Genomic DNA, 21268 nt, shown 5'->3' with positions numbered 1-21268 from the left:
CAACTGTTTCTTCCCTGCAAGAGCTTAAAATCTAGTGCAGAGAAGCAGATAAACACTGTTTTCTCTTGAAATTTGCATTGGTCCCACTCATGCTTTTTTCCAGGTCTGTCAGCCAGAGCAAGTTCTTGGCAAAATAGTGAAGTAGGCACAGTTTATCTACAGCCACTTTCCTCACCCCTGAAAGCAATCCCTTTCCCTCCTCCAGGAAGTCCCTTTCTCCTTTAGGTAACTCTCCTGTCTAGTTCTAAGATTCAGAACAGGTAAGTATAACCCCCACTGATATATTTTTGCTAATAACTCCTGGAGGTAGGCGCATTTTTGTAAGGCGTTCTTGAACATAAAACACCATTCAAGACCTAAAGGAATGAATCTCTACAAGGAAGAATTTTAGGCAACAGGCTAGCAGGGAAGAAAAAAGTCTGAACACTGACCAGTTTTTGTTATTTTAATTGCAATAGTTTCTGCCCTCTACCTATATTTATTTTATTGCCTATGCTTTCTTATAAGAGCTGTTTTCTCTACCATTCAAGTACAAATCAAAGAACACATTGCAAAGCTGTTTAACTGCTTGCATTCTTACTATATGTATGATTAGGCAAAGGTTTGGATACTGAGCCTTCAGTCTATTTTACCCCACTCTGACAGTATATTTCAAGCTGCCTTTTCCACCCAACTCAATTGTCATGCTTCATATTCACCATAGAACTCCCACTTTTTCTGTTAACTTAAAAATGCAAACTTTTAATGGGAAAAAAGGCATATTTTATTCATTAATGAAAAGACATGCTTTCTATTCAAAAGGCTTGTGTTGTAGCATTGTTGTGAATGTTTTTGTCCTGCATAAGAGCAGCAGGTTCTAACAGGCTAGACTGTTATTAGAATTTCTCTCTTTTCATACATAAGAAGTTCATTCTTCTATAAGTTAATCCTTTTCTCAAAAAGAGATGTACTATCTCTTTAGAAATTAATAAGTTTTTGCCTTCACATTTTGTCTTAAATTGATGCATAGCATTGTTCCAGTTTCTAAATCATTTGTCATAGTTAAATGGAGGTCCATGAATTACTGCAGCTGCCTGTAAGTGGGCATTTGTCTCTGGTTTATAGAATAGGCTCTGTTTGTGTCCTCTTTTCACAAACATTTTTAAAGGTTCCAGTGATGGTATGAAAGAATATTCATTTTCCATTTGATTTCAAAGTTGCATGGTAAAGAATGAAAGTATATTCAGGTATCTACTAAAAATAGTGACATAACAGGACCAGGAAATAATTTATGAAATTCCAGAATTTCTGAAAAATTGGCTGTAAAATGAATAATTTTTTTCACTGACTTTTATTAAAAATTTTAGTAGGACATGAATAAGAGAAAATCAAACAACTGTTCCCTTCTCAGAAAGCAATTGGGAAGCAAATTTTATCAGATATTTCTTATAGAATTCAGTTAATGTGAGTCCTCCAAAGCATTAACCAGATAGATTTTCTGCTTTTGTAATTCTGTTATGGTGAATGTCTGTGATGATGATGAACTAGATAATGAAGTATGCCTTTATATGGTAGGCAGGAGTCAGAATAATCTTTAGTCTATGATTACTTTAGCCACAAGCAATGGGATAAGTGAAATAGAGAAGGGAAAAGCAATGGGTGAGAAATAAGAAAAAATAGAATTTATTTTAGTTTGGGTATAGCCAATATCACCAAATGAAAATCCATTTTCAGATACTATCTATTAACATTTACTTTATCATTTGTGCCATACCACATGGTGATGTCTGCAATAAAGAAAAAAATATTCTCCTAGCTCTCCCCTGTTTGATTTTTGATGATTCTGGAAAGGGTCTGCATTGGTGGCATGGCAACAGGACATTTAATTCCTCTCTGTAGCTCAGAAAAGATTATGGGCAATTGTCTGCAACTAAGCTGTATTCCTTATACAAAGAAGCAGGCCTTAAAATAATAGAACCTTAAGAATTGTCCTGCATGACATTGCAATGATGGATACAGACCATTATATATTTTTGTCATAACCTACAAAATTGTGCAGGACAGAGTGTAAACTATAATGTAAACTGCAGTCCACAGTTAGTAGCAATGCTTCAATGTGTTCATCAATTGTAACAAATGTATCACACTATTGAAGGATGTTAATGTGGGAAAGTGTGGGAGGGAGAGGGGGTTGGGCATATGGGAATACCCCATATTTTTTATGAAACATTTATGTAATCTAAAGCTTCTTGAAAAATAAAAAATAAAAAATTTGTTTTAAGGAAGAGAAGGACACTAAAAGTTATCTTAGCCAATCTTTCATTGAATTTCTAAATACTCTACGACATTTTGATAAGTGATTGTCCAATTCATATGCTTGACTTTGTCAGTAACCAGATTCTCACAACCTCTTGCATTGGCCAATTTCCTCAACCACATGGTTACATCTTCTAATGATAGATCCAAACGATAATAATTTCCTCACTTTGGATCTCATCTATGTTCTTATGTCTGAAGTCTCAAACATGAAGAAATGGTATTTTTTTCCATGTCTTTTTGGCTCTAGTATATAATATTTTTTTCCCCAAAGTACACACCTATTAATGAGTATGCTGTTCTAGTAATTCCTCAAATTACTGTTTCAAAGTTTGTATGACTCCCACCTTAAAGTGGGTCAATATTAAAAACCATCTCAATTAGATATGGGTAGGAAATTTTTTTACATCAACAGAGAAAAGTACTCATTATAATAGAGGGGTTTACAAAATGCATAGAATGTCCAAAAATGCCAAGTTGTACATCTTGGGTAATTAGATGTTATAGTTTTGTTGTTAAAGTAGATTTCTCATTTTCCAATTAAACAGCCAGACACAACTCTTCTTCAACTAAGCCTTAAGCACTAATCCCATTTTCCTCCCCTTTTTCAAATTCATGTTTGTGTACCAAATAAGAGCTATGTTTAATTTTTAATTAAGTTTCCTTTTTCTGTTTTGATTTTTACAATGAAGACCTAGGTTTACTTGCACATTTTTCACGAGCATCAAATAGTGGGTGATCTTTCAAGCTTGAACAGTAACAGTTGTATCGCTGAGGAAGGATTTCTTATTTCAAATGATCTAGGTAATGATTTACAGATATTTTGGGTAATTCTCAAAATGGCAGCTCCTTGAATTTTTTTGTATGCAGAAAAATTTGCTGGGCTGGCATCTTTCAGACCCTGGGAGGTTCATCCCATTCCGCAGCATGTGGGAAGAAGGGAATGCTCTGAAATCCTTACTCTAGAGGGAACTGATCTGTCCACATTATCTTGTAGTGCATGTAAATGTTTGATGAGGTTACCCTAAATATCTGTGATTTTCCAAGGTCTGGAATTTGTGGATCAGGTCTAACCAATGAGTTAGTTGGCTGAAATTACATATAGGTTGTAAACTTTCCAAGACAAAAACCAGTAAATTGAACCTATATTGTTAGTTGAGTTCTTCTAAAAACTCTAACAAAACTTTTATAAAAGTTACCTTAGGGAAACGGACTTTGGCCCAGTGGTTAGGGCGTCCGTCTACCACATGGGAGGCCCTCGGTTCAAGCCCCGGGCCTCCTTGACCCGTGTGGAGCTGGCCCACGTGCAGTGCTGATGCGCGCAAGGAGTGCCGTGCCACACAGGGGTGTCCCCCGCGTGGGGGCAAGGAGTGCACCCATAAGGAGAGCCGCCTAGCGCGAAGGAGGGAGCAGCCTGCCGAGGAATGGCGCCGCCCACACTTCCCGTGCCGCTGACGACAACAGAAGCGGACAAAGAAACAAGACGCAGCAAAAAGACACAGAAAACAGACAGCCGGGGGAGGGGAGGGGAATTAAATAAATAAAATAAATTAATTAATTAATTTAAAAAAAGTTACCTTATATACTTTATATAGTATATACTCAACAGGTGATTGTTAAAGAGTAGAAAGGATGCCAAAAAACAGTAATATTTAAATGAGGATCAACAACCTTTTAAAATTCTGATTATTAGAAAATGCATGTGGGTTCCACAGGCTGTTGGAAGGTATAAGCTAGGTTAAAAGACATATAAAAGAAATGATGGGAAAGGGATGTGGCTCAACCAATTGGGCTACCGTCTACCATATGGGAAGTTCAATGCCCAGGGCCTCCTGGTGAGGGCGGGCTGGCCCACACGGCAAGCTGGCCCACGCGGGAATGTTGCCCCACATGGGAGTGCCACCCTGCATGGGAATGCCGCCCAGTGCGGGAAACCCATCCTGCACAGGAGTGCCGGCCGATGTGGAGACCTGACACAGCAAGATGACATAGCAGGAGTCACAAAGGAGAGAGAATAGGAAGACATAGCAGAACGGGAAGTTGGGGTGGTGCAGAAGAGTGGTCGTCTCTCTCCCACTCTGAAGGGTCCCAGTGTCAGTTCCCAGAGCTGCCTAATGAGAATACAAAGCGGACGCAGAAAGCAGACAATGGAGGAATGGGGGTGGGGGGTGGGGGAGAATAAATAAAATAAATCTTAAAAAAAAAAAAGAAATGATAAGGGGGAAGGGGGAGAAAGAACATAGCATAAAATAGGTGTGAGGCAGAAAGACAATTTATAAAAGAAAGTGCATTTAATATTCCTTTCAATTCCCTTACTCAGAACTCTTCAACAGATTTCCATTGCAATAAATTCCAGCCCCCTTAACCTGATGTTTAGTATGTCCCAACATCTGGATCCAAACTACTTCTCCAATTCACAACCTCTTGTTTGTTAATTGACCATTCCCTGAATATTTTCTTATCCCCTCATCTTTGCTCCTGAACAGAAATCCTATGCACCCTTCAAGACACAGCTTCAGTGACCACACTTGGAAGTTTGCTACAGGTAGCATTTATTGACCATGGTGTCTATTTACACTCACTGACATTTTCTGTCAAGCCCTCTTCAGAGCCGCTGCAGAATCCCTTTACCAGCAATGATGGATTGGAAATGGTTTATTCTAGGAATTCTGACCCTAATTCTATCAAATTATTCGTATTTGGGTATTGTGTATGTGTGTTTTGTTTTATTTTTTGGCAAGTTGTCAAATCTAGACAATTACAAAACTGCTTTTCCTACTAATCTTCCTTCTGCTACCAACTTCTGCCAGCTACATAAGTAAGCTTCCACATCACTAAACTCTTCCTACTGAGTCAATTTTTCCAAAGACTCCATTTTGTTTGAAATCATTATCTTCTACTACAACTAAACAAAGAATCATCTAGCTTTTACTGAGCAGCTTTAAAGAATGCAGAGGTTTTTTGGTATGAAAGAATTTCTTTTTTTTTTTCAGGGTAAGAGGAAGTGTTGAATAAAAAAAGATTTAATATAAGCAGTAGGACTAAAACATCTCTACAAGAATAAATGAAAAATCAGATATCCAGGAGCTAGGATGAAAAGACCTCACTGTTAAAGAGCAATAGAAATTGAATTCCTGCAGCTCTCCAAATTTAAGTGCCAATTTGTCTTTGGATTTTGCCTGGATATGTGCATGGAGATGTGTAGTAAACTCCTACAACTCCTTGGGGACGTCTACATCTAAACGGTTCATAGCAGAGCTATTCATGAAGAGAAGCCCAAGGAAGTATTTGCATGTTCCAAGACCAAAAGCAATTAATTGAATCTATAATATTAGTTGAGTTTCTATTGAGAAAATCAGCAAATATTTTTGCAACATCATCATACATCAAGGAGCCAGTTCCACCCTCTGAAAAAAAAACTATATCCTCACTAATCCCTAAGAATTAATTAATCTCATTAAGCATGAGAACCTTATATTATAATACATAGGAATAGAAAGGAAATTCAGCAAAATGACAACCAAAATAATTATTTATGAAATATTACTTACTATAACTTTTAGGCTTGATATGGTTCATTCACAAGCAACCTGTGGTCCTCCAAAACCTGTGTATAATTCCTGCACTTGAACATTATGTGGGCACCAGGCCCATAGCAGTCATATAACACACTTGGATAATGCATGTGCTAATTCCAGAGCACCTCCATCAGCAGAACCAAAGACATGTGTGCTAGGAGAGAATTAAAAGAGAAAGGGGCTCCTGGGTGAAATGAAACAACTTATTGGAGTGTTATCTCAGATCAAGCAGTAGTACATCAATGTATTAGAGTGCTATTTCCAGATTCAATTCTATATTAGGGACTCATTTTGGTTTTGGCCAAAGAGTACTTGTCACTTTGAGTAGTTACTTTACCATTTGCAGTTGACTATTTAAGATGTATGAAAATAAACTTTATTCACAGATTCTCCTTAGCCTCCTAATGCCACGCCTTAGTTCTCTTTGTTTCCTCTTCTTGGAAAGTCTCTCCCCTTCCATGTGTTGGAAATAGTGCCCATCTGTCAAGGGCTAGTTCAAACCACAGCCCCTTCCAAAAAGCTCTCCACAACTGCCAACCTATAGAGATGTCTGTATCTTTTGAATTCCAGCCTCATTTCATTTCTTAGACACTTTATTGTTTTATCGATGCTTTTTCTATGTAAGTCATTTTCTCCAGCTACACTGTACTTTCTTAAAGGCAAAAATTATGCTTTATAATGTTTTCTTTTTTTTTTCTTTTTTTTCTTCATTCTTTTTTTCCCTTTATTTTTAAAGGAGCTTTAGCTTACATAAATGTTACATCTGAAATATAGAGAATTCCCATATACCCCACCTCCTTCCCCTCCGACACTTTCCCCATTAACATCTTTCATTAGTGTGGTACATTTGTTACAACTGATGAACACATGTTGAAGTATTGTTATGAACCATGGTCTATAGTTTACATTATGGTTTACACTTTGGTTTTGACAAAATGTGTAACAACTTGTATCCTTCTTTGCAATATCATATAGAACAATTCCAGTGTCTCCAAAATGCCATGTTACACCTATTCTTCCCTCTCCTTCCCCTCAGAACCCCTGGTTCTTTATATCAGTGTTACAAATGCTTCCATTACTAGCATAATAATAATGTCTACTTTAGTCCATAGTTGCATTCCCCCCTTATGTTTGTTCCTTCCTCCATCTTGAGGATTTGGGATAGTGATGCCCATTCTGCTTCCAATTGAGAGGAGGCTTAGATCCCATGGGGCAGATGATGGAACTGTTTTGCTTGCCGTTGTAGATACTCTATTGTTTTCTGGGATGGGCATTGCCCATCATCATCCTTTTGCTAGTTTTCCTGGGTGAGTCTGAATAACTGGAGAGTAGGTGTTGGCTGCAACACTGCTGAGATTTAGGGCTCAACTGGCATATGAACAGCTGGAAGATTTAAGTCTCTGGGATATATATATTTAAAGGGTATTCTACTAATTATAAGTTCAAATAAATGTGGCAGAAGAACCATTTATTTGAACCTATAACCTTGACCAATGTTAGTAGCAATGCTTCAGTAGTTGTTCATCAATTGTAACAAATGTATCATAGTCATGTAGGATGTTACTGGTAGGATGTGGGGCGATGGGGAGTATATGGGAATCCCCTATATTTTCTGTGTGACTTTTCTGTAACCTAAAGCTTTTTGGAAAATAAAGTGAAAGAGAAAATAAGACACTGGGGAACATACAGAAGAAATTGTCAATATACACAAAAGATAACATCTTCCAGTGATGAATGGCACAATGCATAAAATAATTTATTATTTTTATGACTTTAAAAATTGTTACTTTATTATTATTGTTTTTTGTTGTTGGATTTGTTTTGGGGTAAGTTTTAGATTGCAGAAGGGTTGCAACTGTGACAAGGGAGGATCACAGGTGTGGGGTATTGGTGGTGGGGGGATGTGTGGGGAGGGGTGCACCTAAGGCATATGAATGTGTTCATATGGTAATGAGGTATTGAATATGAATGTGTTCATATGGTCATGAGGTGTTGTCTTGGTGGGTGAACCCATAGAGTAACCAATGGAATATTGAATTCCCATCCTGAGGAGTCCTGCTACATGGACAGTGCCTAGCAAAGGAGGACATACCAATACACCAGGTCCTTGATATTGATGCTTGTACTTATGAACCTTGTTCTTGTGAAATTCAAAATTAGCCTAGTAATTTATATTGCCTAAGAGTTACCTCCTGAAAGCCTCCTTGTTGCTAAAATGTGGCCTATCTCCAAGCTAAACTCAGCATATTAATGTACTACCATCCCCCAGCATGGGACATGACTCCCAGGGATGAGCCTTCCTGTTCCTGAGGGACTGTTACCAAATACCAACTAGTGATGCATTTCCCAAAAGGGGGACATTTTAAAAAATATGTATTTTTATTATTTTTAAAAAGATATTTAGATTACATAAATGTTGCATAAAAATATAGGGGATTCCCATATGCCCCGCTCCCTACATCTCCCACATTTTCTCACATTAACAACATCCTTCATTTGTGTGGTACATTTGTTACAATTGATGAAAACATTTTGGAGCATTGCCACTAAGCCTGGATTACAGTTTACATGGTAGTTTACACTCTCTCCCACAGAATTTTATAGGCTATGGCAAGATATATAATGGCCTGCATCTGTCAATATAATGTCATTCAGAATAATTCCCACATCCCAAAAATGCCCCCATATTACACCTATTTTTCCTTCTCCCTGACCTCAGGACCTCCAGTGGCCACTGCCTCTACATCAGTGATATAATTTCTTCCATTGCTAGAATCATAATGTTTATAGTAGAATACCAGTAAGTCTACTTTAGTCCATAGTTCATTCCCAATCCTGAGGATTCTGGGGTGGTCATGCCCACTTCACCTCTAATTGAGAAGGGGCTTTCGATCCCATGGGGCAGATGGATGGAACTATCTTGCAGTAGTAGACTCTCTCAGTTCCTTGGGATGATCTTTGTCCATCATCATCTCCTTGTTAGTTGTCCTGGGTGAGTCCAATGAATTGGAGAGTAGGTATTGCAACTCCATTGAGATACAGGACCCAGCTGGCACATGGACAGCACAAAGATTTTAGTTTCTTGGATGTATACTTATCAACCCTAGTACTAATTATAGGTTCAGCTAGTAGGGCCAGAAGAGCCATATTTAGGGAAACCACAAAAGAGGGAAATATGAAATGCAAATGAGTTTTTATGGTTAAGAGATTTCAAAGTGAGTTGGGAGATCATTCCAGAGGTTATGCTTATGCACATTTCAGGAGTATCTCACTGACAGCCACAATAAACCCTGCCTCAAGCAGGGGTGCTGCTGAGGGCTCTAGAGACGTCTAAACACTATAGGTATGTCAAACAACCCCAGGAAATTGGCACCCCATTGGTAGGCCTTAACTTGGAATATATTATAACCTATTTCCCCAATGTATCAGAATTAGACTCATTTATAATTTTCCTATATATAATGCTTTCTGTTATTTAGCATAATGATTCTCATTTACAGATATTCATTAAATATTTGTTGATTGGTTAATATAATCTGCTACCTTTATGCTGAATTACCTTTAACACTGTTTTTCAAGAAAGAAAAAAACCTCATAGATCCCAGAATACATTTGTGAACCCCATTCTGAGCTAATATATAAAACTTCCATTTGTACCATCATGACATCATATGTCAATAAATGCATCTTAGTACTGGAATTTATGGAAATAGTTATTAAGAGGTATTCTAGATGATTCAAAATATTAATTTTTTGAAATTTTTAGTGAAATAATACAATATATAAAAATTCTCACAAAATTCCCATTCTCTAAGAATTCTACTGAGTTTTTCCTCTCTGTAAGAAATACTATTTTAATAAACTCTCAACTACTATGAACTGTAGGGTCAAAAGAAAACACCGACTCATTGACAAAATGTATTTGAAGCCTTAAATATATATATATATATATATAAAACACCTTACACAAATACTTACCTACAAGGATATTCATTATATACATATTAATATATAAAATATTATATAATATATAAAATACTATATAAAATATATATAATATATAAAATATTTAAAGGCCTAAATAACCAAAAATAGGTGATTAGTCAAATAAATTGTACCATACAAGGGAGCCATTAAAATATGTCATATAAGAACATTTAATGAAATGGAAAGATATTCTCAATGTATTGTTACATGAAAAAATGTTTAAAATATAATCACATATTTAAAGTATGGGAAATATATGCCCCAAATTTTGATAATGATGTCTCTTTGTGATTTGGATTACAGATTTCTGAATTTCCTATAGTGAACACGTGTTGCTTTTGTAAAGAAAAAATTTTAAAAGTATTATAAATTTAAGTAAATGTCTAGCCAGTACCTCAGACTTGCTCATTAGGGTCACATATCCTATAAGCATGAAAATATATTACTTAATCTTTTGAATTAATCACACACACACAAACCTAAAGAAAGGAGCTCTCATCTTGATCACTTAATGTCTTCAGAAAAGTCAATGACAGTCTTATGGCTAAAGCTAACCAATGACATGAGATTGTAGAAAGAACTTTTCCCTAGCAACATGTGTGTTCATAGCTCTGACTTATTTTTGTTTATAGGTCCATGGGAAGTGTTTGTGTAAGCACAACACAGCAGGCACCCACTGCCAACACTGCGCACCATTATACAATGACCGGCCCTGGGAGGCAGCTGATGGCAAAACAGGGGCTCCCAAAGAGTGCAGAAGTAAGTAACAAGCCCACAATATTCAGAAGCCTTCTTTGTAAAGTAAACTCATCTGTGGACAATTTGTTGTCTCTAGAAACAGAACATAAAGTGGTGGGTGACAGACAGCTGTAAAGTACACAAACAGTCCATATCACTGCCCACTATGACTTCAACCATTGGAAACATGTACTGTTTGCCAAATTGCCAATATGACTATTTTGCCAAGAATGTGTTGCCTATCTGCTTGGACTCTTTGTGGAGCATAAGCACCCTCCTCAAGGAGGAATTTTGCCTAATAAAACATGATTAGATACTAGAGCAAATGAGGGTGATGACGTATGATTACTCCCATAACTCAGAGAGTGATTATATTATTGAAAATAGTTATCTTGAATTCAATTCTCAAACAACTCTATAAAGTAGGCGGTATTAATCCCATTTTAGAGATCAGGAAACTGAGGCTCAATTAGAGTAAGTGACTTGCTAAAATTAGTAAATGATAGGATTTGATTCCAATTTTTTAGACTTCAAATTAGACACTTTTCCCATGATACCATCTTTTCCCAAATGATACTTGAAATGATAAATCAAATTTGAAATTGTCAGTCAAGAAGGAGACACCAAGGCAGGGGTTTTTAACCTTTTTTTCCCACAGACCTCTTTGCCAATCAGGTAAACTGAATACTACAGAAATTTATTTATTGCATACATTCATAAGTGAAGGAAATGCTAGATTTCAGTTAGAGGTCAGAGAAAATAAATATAATAGGTTGATTTTTTTTTAAATTCAAGCTCATGGACCCCCTGAAATCTCTAGGGGTCCAGGGATCCCTGGTCAAAAGCCCCTGATCCAGGGGAACCTGACAAGCCACATGGCTGTGGGTTGCTCAGAGGTGCCTTAGCCTCTGGTGGGACCAGCCAGTATCCTCCTTGCTTAGAGTTGCTGACCTACAATGCCACTCACCCGCTGCTGAGTAGCTGCTGCACCTGCTTGCTGGCCAGACGTCATGGAGGCACGTTGTGCTGTGGCTGTACTGCCTCTACAGAAGTGAACCTGCATCCGGGAACAGCTTCATGCAGAACTTCTGTGCTATTCCGAGAGTCTTTTAGGTGTCCTCTGTCCATATGACAACATCAAAGTAGTGGATGTTATTTATGGGAGATATTTATGATGATCAAGGACACATTCATCTTAATGGTGAAGCAGATTTTATTTCCTGCCCCGAACCAGGGCAACAGCTTATGGGTACAGTTAATAAACTGTCTTCCAGGCCCACTGGCTGTTTAATACACAGGTGTTTCAGTGCATCCATCCGTAAACCTGAGAAGATCCTGGCTGAGCAATGGCAGCCCCTAAAGATAAACGTGAGTGATGAACTAGAATTTGAAATATTTCATTTAGGCTCAGATGCTACTGGAGTAGTCTGTATTTGGGGAAAATTATCATTAGTTTACAATCGAAGTGCTATGAACTTTCTAAAGAAGAAACAGAAACCAACACTGAGAAAGCTGTTGAAAAACCTCTGAAGAAGTAAAAGAAGAAAGACCCAGAGATTTATGAAGAAGATGGTAGCACAGAGCTAGCAGACTTTGCGGGTGTCCTCAAAAAGGAAAAGACCTGCAGACTAAAAATAATGTGGATGGCCTCTGGGAGGAAGAGCCAAACAAGAAGGAAAAAAGAAGAAAAAGCCCCAGGAGGATCAGGACCTAGACCCTGTTTCCAAGGCAATGTCTCCAGTGGTTACCAAAGTGGCCAGAAAAAGAAAACACTGTGAGGATGCTGAAGTTACCACAGTTTTAGATGACCAAAAAAAGAGAAAAGTATTTTTTAAGTGCATTTTAAACATAATTCAGTTTTTTATTTAAAGTTAGTTTTATACACTATAGATGAATAAATGCTTTAAATGATATGAAATGCATGTGTGTTGTGGTAGCTTATAAAATAAGACAATTAATTAGGAGTTTTTTTGTGCTAAAATTGAGTATAAATTACTTCAGGTAATACCAGTCTTATTGAAGTGCCATTTTATTGTCTAAGAGTAAAAAGATAAGAGCTGCTCTTGCCCTTGACCCCAGAATTCTTTCAGGCCTTATACTAAACGAAATTATTTCTATCATCTCAGTATTAGCAAAATGACATTATCATACAATATTGTTCATCATTAAAGAATGAGTTTGGGGTTTTCTGTTTTTTAGGTAATAAGTTTCATCTTGAGTCATGATGTTGCAATGCCCTTTTATTTCACTTTTTAAAATAGGACATTTACTAGTTGTAGGTTTGCCTTTATCATGACTGTTACAGTATTATATTTTTGTTGTTTAACTTAGAATGGTCTGCCAAAGGTGCCTCCAAAGTATCAGAGCTCTTAAGAACTATGCCACTACTGACCATATAGTGGGAAACAATGACTATTCTTTCCTTTCAGGTGTATGGGTGATGTTTTCATTTTCTTTAAGTCTGAGAGGTTGATGGAGAGGGCTGTATGCTTGTACTTGTACATTTGTGCTTTAATCAGTCTGCTTTTGTTGTGTGTTGGAGAAAGAGAGTCTACTGAAGACAGAATAAATGTGGTTCAAACCAGTGGGAAATTTCAAATTACTTTCTAATGATTGGGCTAAGCTATTAGAAATTGTTCTGCAGAGAAAACGGCTGTTCATAGTTTTCATTGAGAAAATGTGTAATGTATCTTGACTAGTTAGAAAACATTGATTATGAAATGACAAGCTAGTTTGGGCTAATAACCATTGCATAGCAACAGTCATTCATTCAACAAATATTTTATTATCTACTATGTGTACAACATTCTATAAAAGCCCAGAATATAATGAGAAACAAGATAGATGCAGTTCCTTCCCTCATGGAGTATCATAGGAGAGACAGATGCATACACACAGTGTATGAATAAAGAAGAATATACAGACAATAATTAGAAATTGTGTTATGAAGAAAAGGAAGATTGATTACCCACTCACTGTTAACTGTATTACCTGCAGATAGATGAATGGTTGAATCCAATGGCAGCCATTTTTGTTGCTATTTATCAAGTACACACATGGTGCTGATCTCACATGGTTTTATGTAATAAATTCTGCTAGAGGTAAATCTAGATCTAAATATATAATGATAGGACACAGAGTTTGGCAGATATACACAAAGTCTATCTTCAAGTGTGTGTACAGGGTACAGGCCAGTATCTTTCCAGACAGTTAGATACATGTCACTTTGAGCCCTTGAAACATGGTTAGTCTAAACTGAGATATGCTCTTAATGTAAAACACCCAATAGATTTTGATGCTTATGAAAAAAGAATGTAAAGTAACTTCATAATTTTTACGTTGATGAAATCATAGTATCTTTGATATAATAGGTTAAAGAAAATATTAAAATATTAAATATTAAAATTGATTTTTTTTAAAAAGGAGACTCCATCACAAGGAGTAACTTTATGTTTGAGGTTGAAGATTGGATGGGAGGGTTAAAAGCATGGGAACATGAACCATTTTTTTCCTTGCAATTAAAAACATGCAGAGAAATACATATTCCCATAACAATGCTTACACTCACTAAACCTCAATTTTATAAGGATTTAAAGGGAAGTGCTGTGGCTAAAGTCATGAGAAGCCTCTTCCCATATATCATTTAGACTCATAACTGATTAAATTTTGTTTCTAGGAAATGTAAAGGATTTCCTCTAAGCATAAATCTTAAATTGTCTTATAATCTGTTTTTTAAATATCATTAATCTGGTTAAAATATCATAACACATCAAGGAAACAATGAAAAACAATAGCACAAACATTCTCAAACACTGTTAACCTCTATAAAAAATGTCAATTCTTATTCTAAAGTACTCATCTGGAGAATCTAAAGAATTTCTCCTAAATTCCTAGAATGCCATTTGGCCCTTTCCACAAAAACCAACTGCATATCTAAATACATATAGAACACAGAGACTTGTTACTTGATGCTATTGACTGATAATCTTAGAAATGCCTTAGAAATTGTTGCACAAGAAACACTGTAGGCCTCTTCTAGAAGAAAATTGAGGCTACTACTGTAGGGACTATGTTGTACTTACTAGTACAACAATAGCTAAGAAATAGAATTTCATGAAAGGTATCTCTGTTTACTGTACTTCTGCTGGCCAAGTTACTAATCCCTCTCAGCCAGAAATTTCTTTTCAGCTCATGAGTGAGCATGAGTTCATGCCTGCATCTGAAACATAAATTGTCATTTCCAAATAATGCCTGGCAGTCTAGAGTTTTCCGAGCAAGATCAGGACAGTCATCCTTGGGAAGGAGCAGAAATGGAAATGGTGACGTGTTACCATCAGAGAGGGAGAAATACTCAAATATTCTCTCCAAAATAATTATCAACCTTAGTTCCTAAGGTAACCATAGTGTTAGGCAGAGGCCTAACTAGGTGAATCTATACTTTGCTGACTTTCAGGCATATCCTAAAAGTATTTTTTTAAAATTGACAATCTATAAAGAAATACTGGAAGGATACACAAGAAACTAAGAAAGAAGAAGGGAAGGGAAAGGAAGTGAGGGGAGAGAAGGGGAGGCAAGGGAAGGGAAAGGAAGGGGAGGCGAATGAAGGAGAGGGAAGGGAAGGCGAGGGAAGGGAAGGTGAGGGAAAACAGGGTAAATGGGGATGGGAAGCCAGAGTTCTCAATATATACCTTTATATGTTGTTTTGATTCTGGTACAGTGAAAATGTACACTATACAAAAAATAAAATAAAAATTAGTAACCAGATTACTCTATTTTTAAGTGCCTAAATGTTAGAAAACTCTTTGATTTTTAATTACTTGCTTTCCTTCCACGCTTATTTGTTCTAGCCTGTAAGTGCAATGGGCATGCTGATGTTTGCCATTTTGACCTTAATGTGTGGGAGGCATCAGGGAATCGTAGTGGTGGCGTCTGCAAGGACTGTCAGCACAACACGGAAGGTCAGCACTGCCAGCGCTGTAAGCCAGGTTTCTACCGTGACCTCCAGAGACCCTTCTCTGCTCCAGATGCCTGCAAAGGTGAGTGAACTCATGGTTACTGAAAAGAGAGGATGCCTTGTACAAAAGAGGTGCATCTTTCCACCCTTCATTTTGCTGGCTGAAAGAGAGAGGTTATGAAATCCTCAGCTAATATACTCACACGTGTCAGTTAATTTCATCATTGATGAGGGGCAAGAATTTTCACCCTGTAGGAGAAAACAGTACAGTGTTCATAAAAGTAGTCTCCTTCCTCACTCCCTGTAAAGTAAAATTGTTTCCTGCAGTGCCACAATTCAGAAAACAAGATGACTAATAAAAGATAAAGCAAAATGAAGAGGGAGATTATTTTAAGACTAAATATATGAGTAGATTATATGCTATAAGTGGATTCAAGCTGAAACCTGCATTGTGTCATTCTAGTTTTCATCTGTATAGTAAACTTTAACACCTAAAAAACCACAGATTTTTAAAAAATTATTAATGTACTTTGGTTGGCACTGCTCTAATGTACTCCTGTATCATCATAACGTACTTTAGAATATAATAATATTTTTTTTGCTCTCCTCCCAAATACTAAAATCTTAAAGAATGGGTTCTGTTTTTTTTTGTTTTTGTTGGCATAACTCCAATAAATTTATTTGAAAATAGAGTAGAATTTTAAAAGATTTACACAACTCATACAACATTATCTGAAACAGGTGAAGATAAAGCATGTATTCGGACCTGAAATAAATGTCAAATATAGATGAGCTCATCTGATTTCATGAGCGTTTACATGTCTATCAACTCAGAAATTATTAGACAATGAAACCACTCAAGCCTGTTAATGGAGATTGATGATTATCCCCTTCCTTCTCCCACCAAGGACTCCATGTTCTAGCTCAAAAACAGTGACAGGAAGGGAGCAGAGCAACAGGAGATAATCATTTAGAATCTTGGGGATATTTTTTAATTTAAAAGAAAACATTTTTAACATCAGACAGGAGATATCAACATGGAATTTTAATCTTCTTGCTTGTTACAAGGATTTCTCTCACATAGTGGAAGATAGAGTGTTTCTCACGTCCAAAGTTTAGTTTGGCATCATATTTCTCTAAGAATTCTGTTTTCATCCTGATTCTTTATTTCTGCTAAGACTTTCATTTTAATAGGTTTAAACATACCTAGATTAGATGCCTTCACGGCATCTTACTGGCTGTGTGGCCCTGTGTGAGCTATTCAAATTCTTTGGACTTCAGTTTCTTCATAGGTAAAATTCCTCCCTATAGGGTTATAGTGAGAACTACATATGACAAAGTATGCAAAGTATTTATCAGATTATCATTCATATAATAAGCCCGCAAGAAATGGAGACTCATAATAATTGTTATTGTCTTATAAGATAGAAGGTGGGAAACAATAATATAGGGTTTCTTCTCTTTATTGGCTAAAAAAATTTTATATCAAAGATATTTACTTCTTTAAAATCCACAGTAGCTTAGGGACTAAAATATACTAAAATATCCTTAACTCTATATGCTGTCCAGAATGTCTACTTGTATTGCCTCTACCAAGATAGTATTCAATACTAACACCAGTTTATACAGGATGTTTAAATATATTTGTGTAAGTATGTATCCCATATCCTCAGACTGCTAGTAAAAATGTCTAATAGACTGCTCGAAATGAGAATGCATGAACCACCAAGAAGATAAAACAGGAAAGGAAATAAATTTGTCATTGAGTACCTTAAATAAATTACCATATCTTTTTGGAGAAGATGGGTATAACATTTACTTGAAACACTACAGTATACAGTGTACCTAACTTATTCATTCATTCATTAAATGAATATATATTGAGTGCCTATTATGTGCCAGTTGCTTAGAATGCATTAGGGAACAAAATAAAGATTGCTGCCTTCCAGGAACTTATACTCTAACAGAGGAGACACACAATAAATATAATAAATAAATGAGGTATGTAGTATGTTCAAAACTCATTAGTACTGTTGTCACAAAAGAGAGGGAGAAAGAGAGAGAGAGAGAAACACAAGTTAGAGGGGATCCCCAGCACTAGGAGTCTGGGATGGGAAGAGGAAGAGAGGAAAGTTGGCAAGTTGGAGCGCAGAATAGGATGGTTGGGGGAGGTTTTATCATTTTTTTTTTTTAAAGATTTATTTATTTCCGCCCCCTTCCCCGGTTGTCTGTTCTCTGTGTCTATTTGCTGCATCTTGTTTCTTTGTCTGCTTCTGTTGTCGTCAGCCACACGGGAAGTGTGGGCGGCGCCATTCCTGGGCAGGCTGCACTTTCTTTCCCTCTGGGCGGCTCTCCTTACGGGGCGCACTCCTTGTGCGTGGGCCTCCCCTACGCGGGGGACACCCCTGCCACAGGGCACTCCTTGCGCGCATCAGCACTGCACATGGGCCAGCTCCACACGGGTCAAGAAGGCCCAGAGTTTGAACCGCAGACCTCCCATGTGGTAGACGGAAGGACGCCCCAACCACTGGGCCAAGTCTGTTTCCCGAGGTTTTATCATTGACAAAGTGAGATTTAAGCAGAGTTGAAGACAGCGGGGAAGTTGGACAATATTTAACTGGGAAAGAGCATTCTAGACAGACAAAATTCATAGAGCGAATGTCTTAAAACCAAAAGATGCCTAATGTGTCAAGGGAAAACAAGGAGGTTAGTGTGGCTGCATAAGAATAGGAGTTGGTGGTGGTAGGAGATGAGACTAGAAAGGTGACTGGGGAGGGGAGGGCAAATAATGTATGTAGCTCTTTCAGGACATTATAAACTCATCAGCTTTTATTTGGAGTGAAATGATGAGCCAATGCAAGTTTTTGACCAGACAAATAGCACCATCTGACTTAATTTCAAAAAGACCATGTTTGTGTTGTACAAAGGTAGCTCAATTCATATTGAGCTTGTACTTTTAACATTCAACTTCAGTTGAATCAAAGTATGGTCCCTGGACCAGCTTTATCACCATCACCTGGGAATGTGTAAGAAATGAAAATTATCAGGTCCCACTCCAGACCTATAAATCAGCAGAACTGATGATGGGACCCAACAATCTGAGTTTTAACAAGCCCTCCAGGTGATTCTAATGTATGCAAAATCTGATCACTGGTGTAAATGAAGACCCCTAAAACCTAGCACTTAACTAATATTTGAGCATCTACTATGTGCTAGCATGACAAACAGCTAGTCACATTCATTAGAGTAAAAAGCAGAAGATCAAGAAAGATAGTGAAAGAAAGATTGATTGGGGCCAGATTTCAGAGGGTCTTAAGTGTGAGGCTAAAAAATTTGGTGTTTATTCCCTAGGGCAGTGGGAGCCAATATACTGAACTAATTAGAAAAGTGTCTTATATTTCCAATATATTTTAAAGATGCACAGTTGAGATTAATTTGAAAGCATTTCATATTATTCATTGATTTTTAAATTTTATTAATCAAATTTTAAATTATTTAGATTGATAAAATAAGAAGGTGAGTCAATATAAATAGGAGTAAAACAAAAATAACCTTTTTTATAGCCTAATCTAATCAAAACAAAAAAAAGAAGAAAAAGAAAAGGTTTCTTGGCACACTTGAAGAAAGAATAAATATTTTTTGTTTATTTTGTTTTTTTTAAATTGTTATGTTCAACTAATGGCTCATATACTTACCTAAGTATAGAAAGGTTGCCACCTCTAGCTTTTTTAATCCTAAAGAGCTCATAATTTTATAAAGAAAAAAGTTTTATGAAGATTTTTTAAAAAATAGCATGAAAAATTAGATCATTTAAAAAAAATCATTCCTTGTTACTCGTCACTATGTACTTAAATACCTCTTCTAGAGCCTTGGGCAGAATAGATTTCATAGGTTTGGGTCCCCAAACTATAAGTCCTTTGAGAAACATAAGTAAAATTTGAAAATATAACTGAAACCAGCAACTTTTTTTCAGCTCCTGAAAATGTCTGAACATACTTCCACAGATTTGAGCAATTAGGATATCTTTAAAGCTTATTAGGATATTTTTAAAGCTTATTCTTTCATTCAACCCATTTTTATTGTACACTACTATGTGCTAAATGTGCTAGTTCCTAGGAATTATAACTGTTAGCAATAGAGACACAATCTTTCCACAGTCTCTGTAATGGGATAGATAGATAGATAGATTGATAGATAGACAGACAGACAGACAGATAGATAGATAGATAGAGTTAGAGATATATACATTCACACAACCATTATATACACATGTATACACACACTATACACACAACTACAATAAAGTATGATCAGTATTGTGTTACAGAGTGTGGAGAGGAGCATATATGAGGGACAATTAGTAAGCGTTAAGTAGTTCTGAGTTTGACTTGAGACCTGCGACCTGAAGTTTAATATATCTGTTGGGAACAACCAATACCAAGAGGAGACAGAGAGGAAAGAATATGGCATATTTTGAGAACTAAAAAAAGTTCAGAATGGCCTTAGAAGCAAGTAAGATGGAGGGGGGGCAATAAGGCAGTATGGGAATGAGAGCAGTAGAGAGGATGGATGGGGGAATGGAGCCTTGGTTTTGAACATCTCAGTCAGTGAGCGAGGGTGGGTCATAAATTGAACTATCCACGAGTAGTTGATAATCAGTCAACAAGCACCATTTAATATTATTTACTAGGCCTTGTCAAATTGATATTTATAGGTAATATTCAAATGTCAGAATACCAAAGACACTAAAGCCATTTCATTGAAAATGCCGGTAAGATATTCCCCAAAAGCCTGAAACTTAATAAGATATTTATAATATACTTTTCTGGATTAGTTCCTCAACCCCAATGCACTGTGATAGTAAAGTCAATGAAAATAAGTTATTATACTTAACATTTAGGAACCTTCAATGTACCAAATTTCATGGTAGGTCTAGTAAAGATACTGCTATAAATTAAAAATCCCCCCCCCATAGTTCCCACTAGACTTTTATGAGGAAGGTAATTTCAAAAACAAGCTGATATTAAAATATAGATAAATAGATGATAGATAGATAGATAGATAGATAGATAGATAGATAGATAGATAGATAGATAGATCGATCAGTGTGTGACTCAATCAACACATGTAGTGTTATTCAAAATAACAATTTTATTATATTTACTCTACTGGGCTCAACTAGGCAGAACAATAACCTACTACTCAGTGTGTGGTCCATAAACAGCAACATTGACATTATCTGGTTGACTGGTTAGAAATGCAAAATCTCTGATGCCTCCACAGACTTATGGAATCAAATATGCATTTTAATAAAATTCCTAGGTGATTGTGTCATTGAAGTTTTGAAAGTGCTATAGAATGCTTTTCAACAAGATTTAAAAGTATTTTAGCATTTACCCTATAGTTAATTTTTAAAAATTAGCCAAAACTTCCTACTGCACTATTCCCTGAACATCCAAATTAACAAAATTTTACATCTTTATTTGTGTGCCTATTGACTTAGAATTTTTAAAATTACATACCGATTTATTGAGGAAAAATGGATATCTGGATAAACGTGTTTCTATGATATAGCATTTACCAGAGTTTGATCCAATGATCAGTAATTCCAAGAGATTAATGTAATTATGCAAGAGGAAATTTTCATATGAGCCTTCAAATTTAGAAAATGGTGAATTACTCAAAGGTTTCTTTACTTCAGCAATTCTCAGAGCCT

The 21268-nt window shown here is 36.4% G+C and overlaps 1 protein-coding gene and 1 pseudogene across 2 annotated transcripts in view; both read left to right on the top strand.

Annotated features, from left to right (window-relative positions):
* Window positions 1-21268, top strand: part of NTN4 (netrin 4) — a 115672-nt gene that overhangs the window by 62674 nt on the left and 31730 nt on the right. For both annotated transcript variants that reach the window (XM_058308562.2, XM_058308561.2), the window contains exons 4-5: window positions 10493-10619; window positions 15446-15634. In XM_058308562.2, the coding sequence (XP_058164545.1) occupies window positions 10493-10619; window positions 15446-15634 (316 nt within the window). The remainder of the gene's footprint in view (window positions 1-10492; window positions 10620-15445; window positions 15635-21268) is intronic.
* Window positions 10765-12635, top strand: LOC139440204 (DNA-directed RNA polymerase I subunit RPA43 pseudogene; annotated as a pseudogene).

This window comes from Dasypus novemcinctus, chromosome 12 (assembly GCF_030445035.2).
Source record: "Dasypus novemcinctus isolate mDasNov1 chromosome 12, mDasNov1.1.hap2, whole genome shotgun sequence".
NCBI classification, from domain to species: domain Eukaryota; kingdom Metazoa; phylum Chordata; class Mammalia; order Cingulata; family Dasypodidae; genus Dasypus; species Dasypus novemcinctus.
Note: the sequence above shows the minus strand (reverse complement) of the source record. Positions and strands in the feature narration are given on the sequence as shown.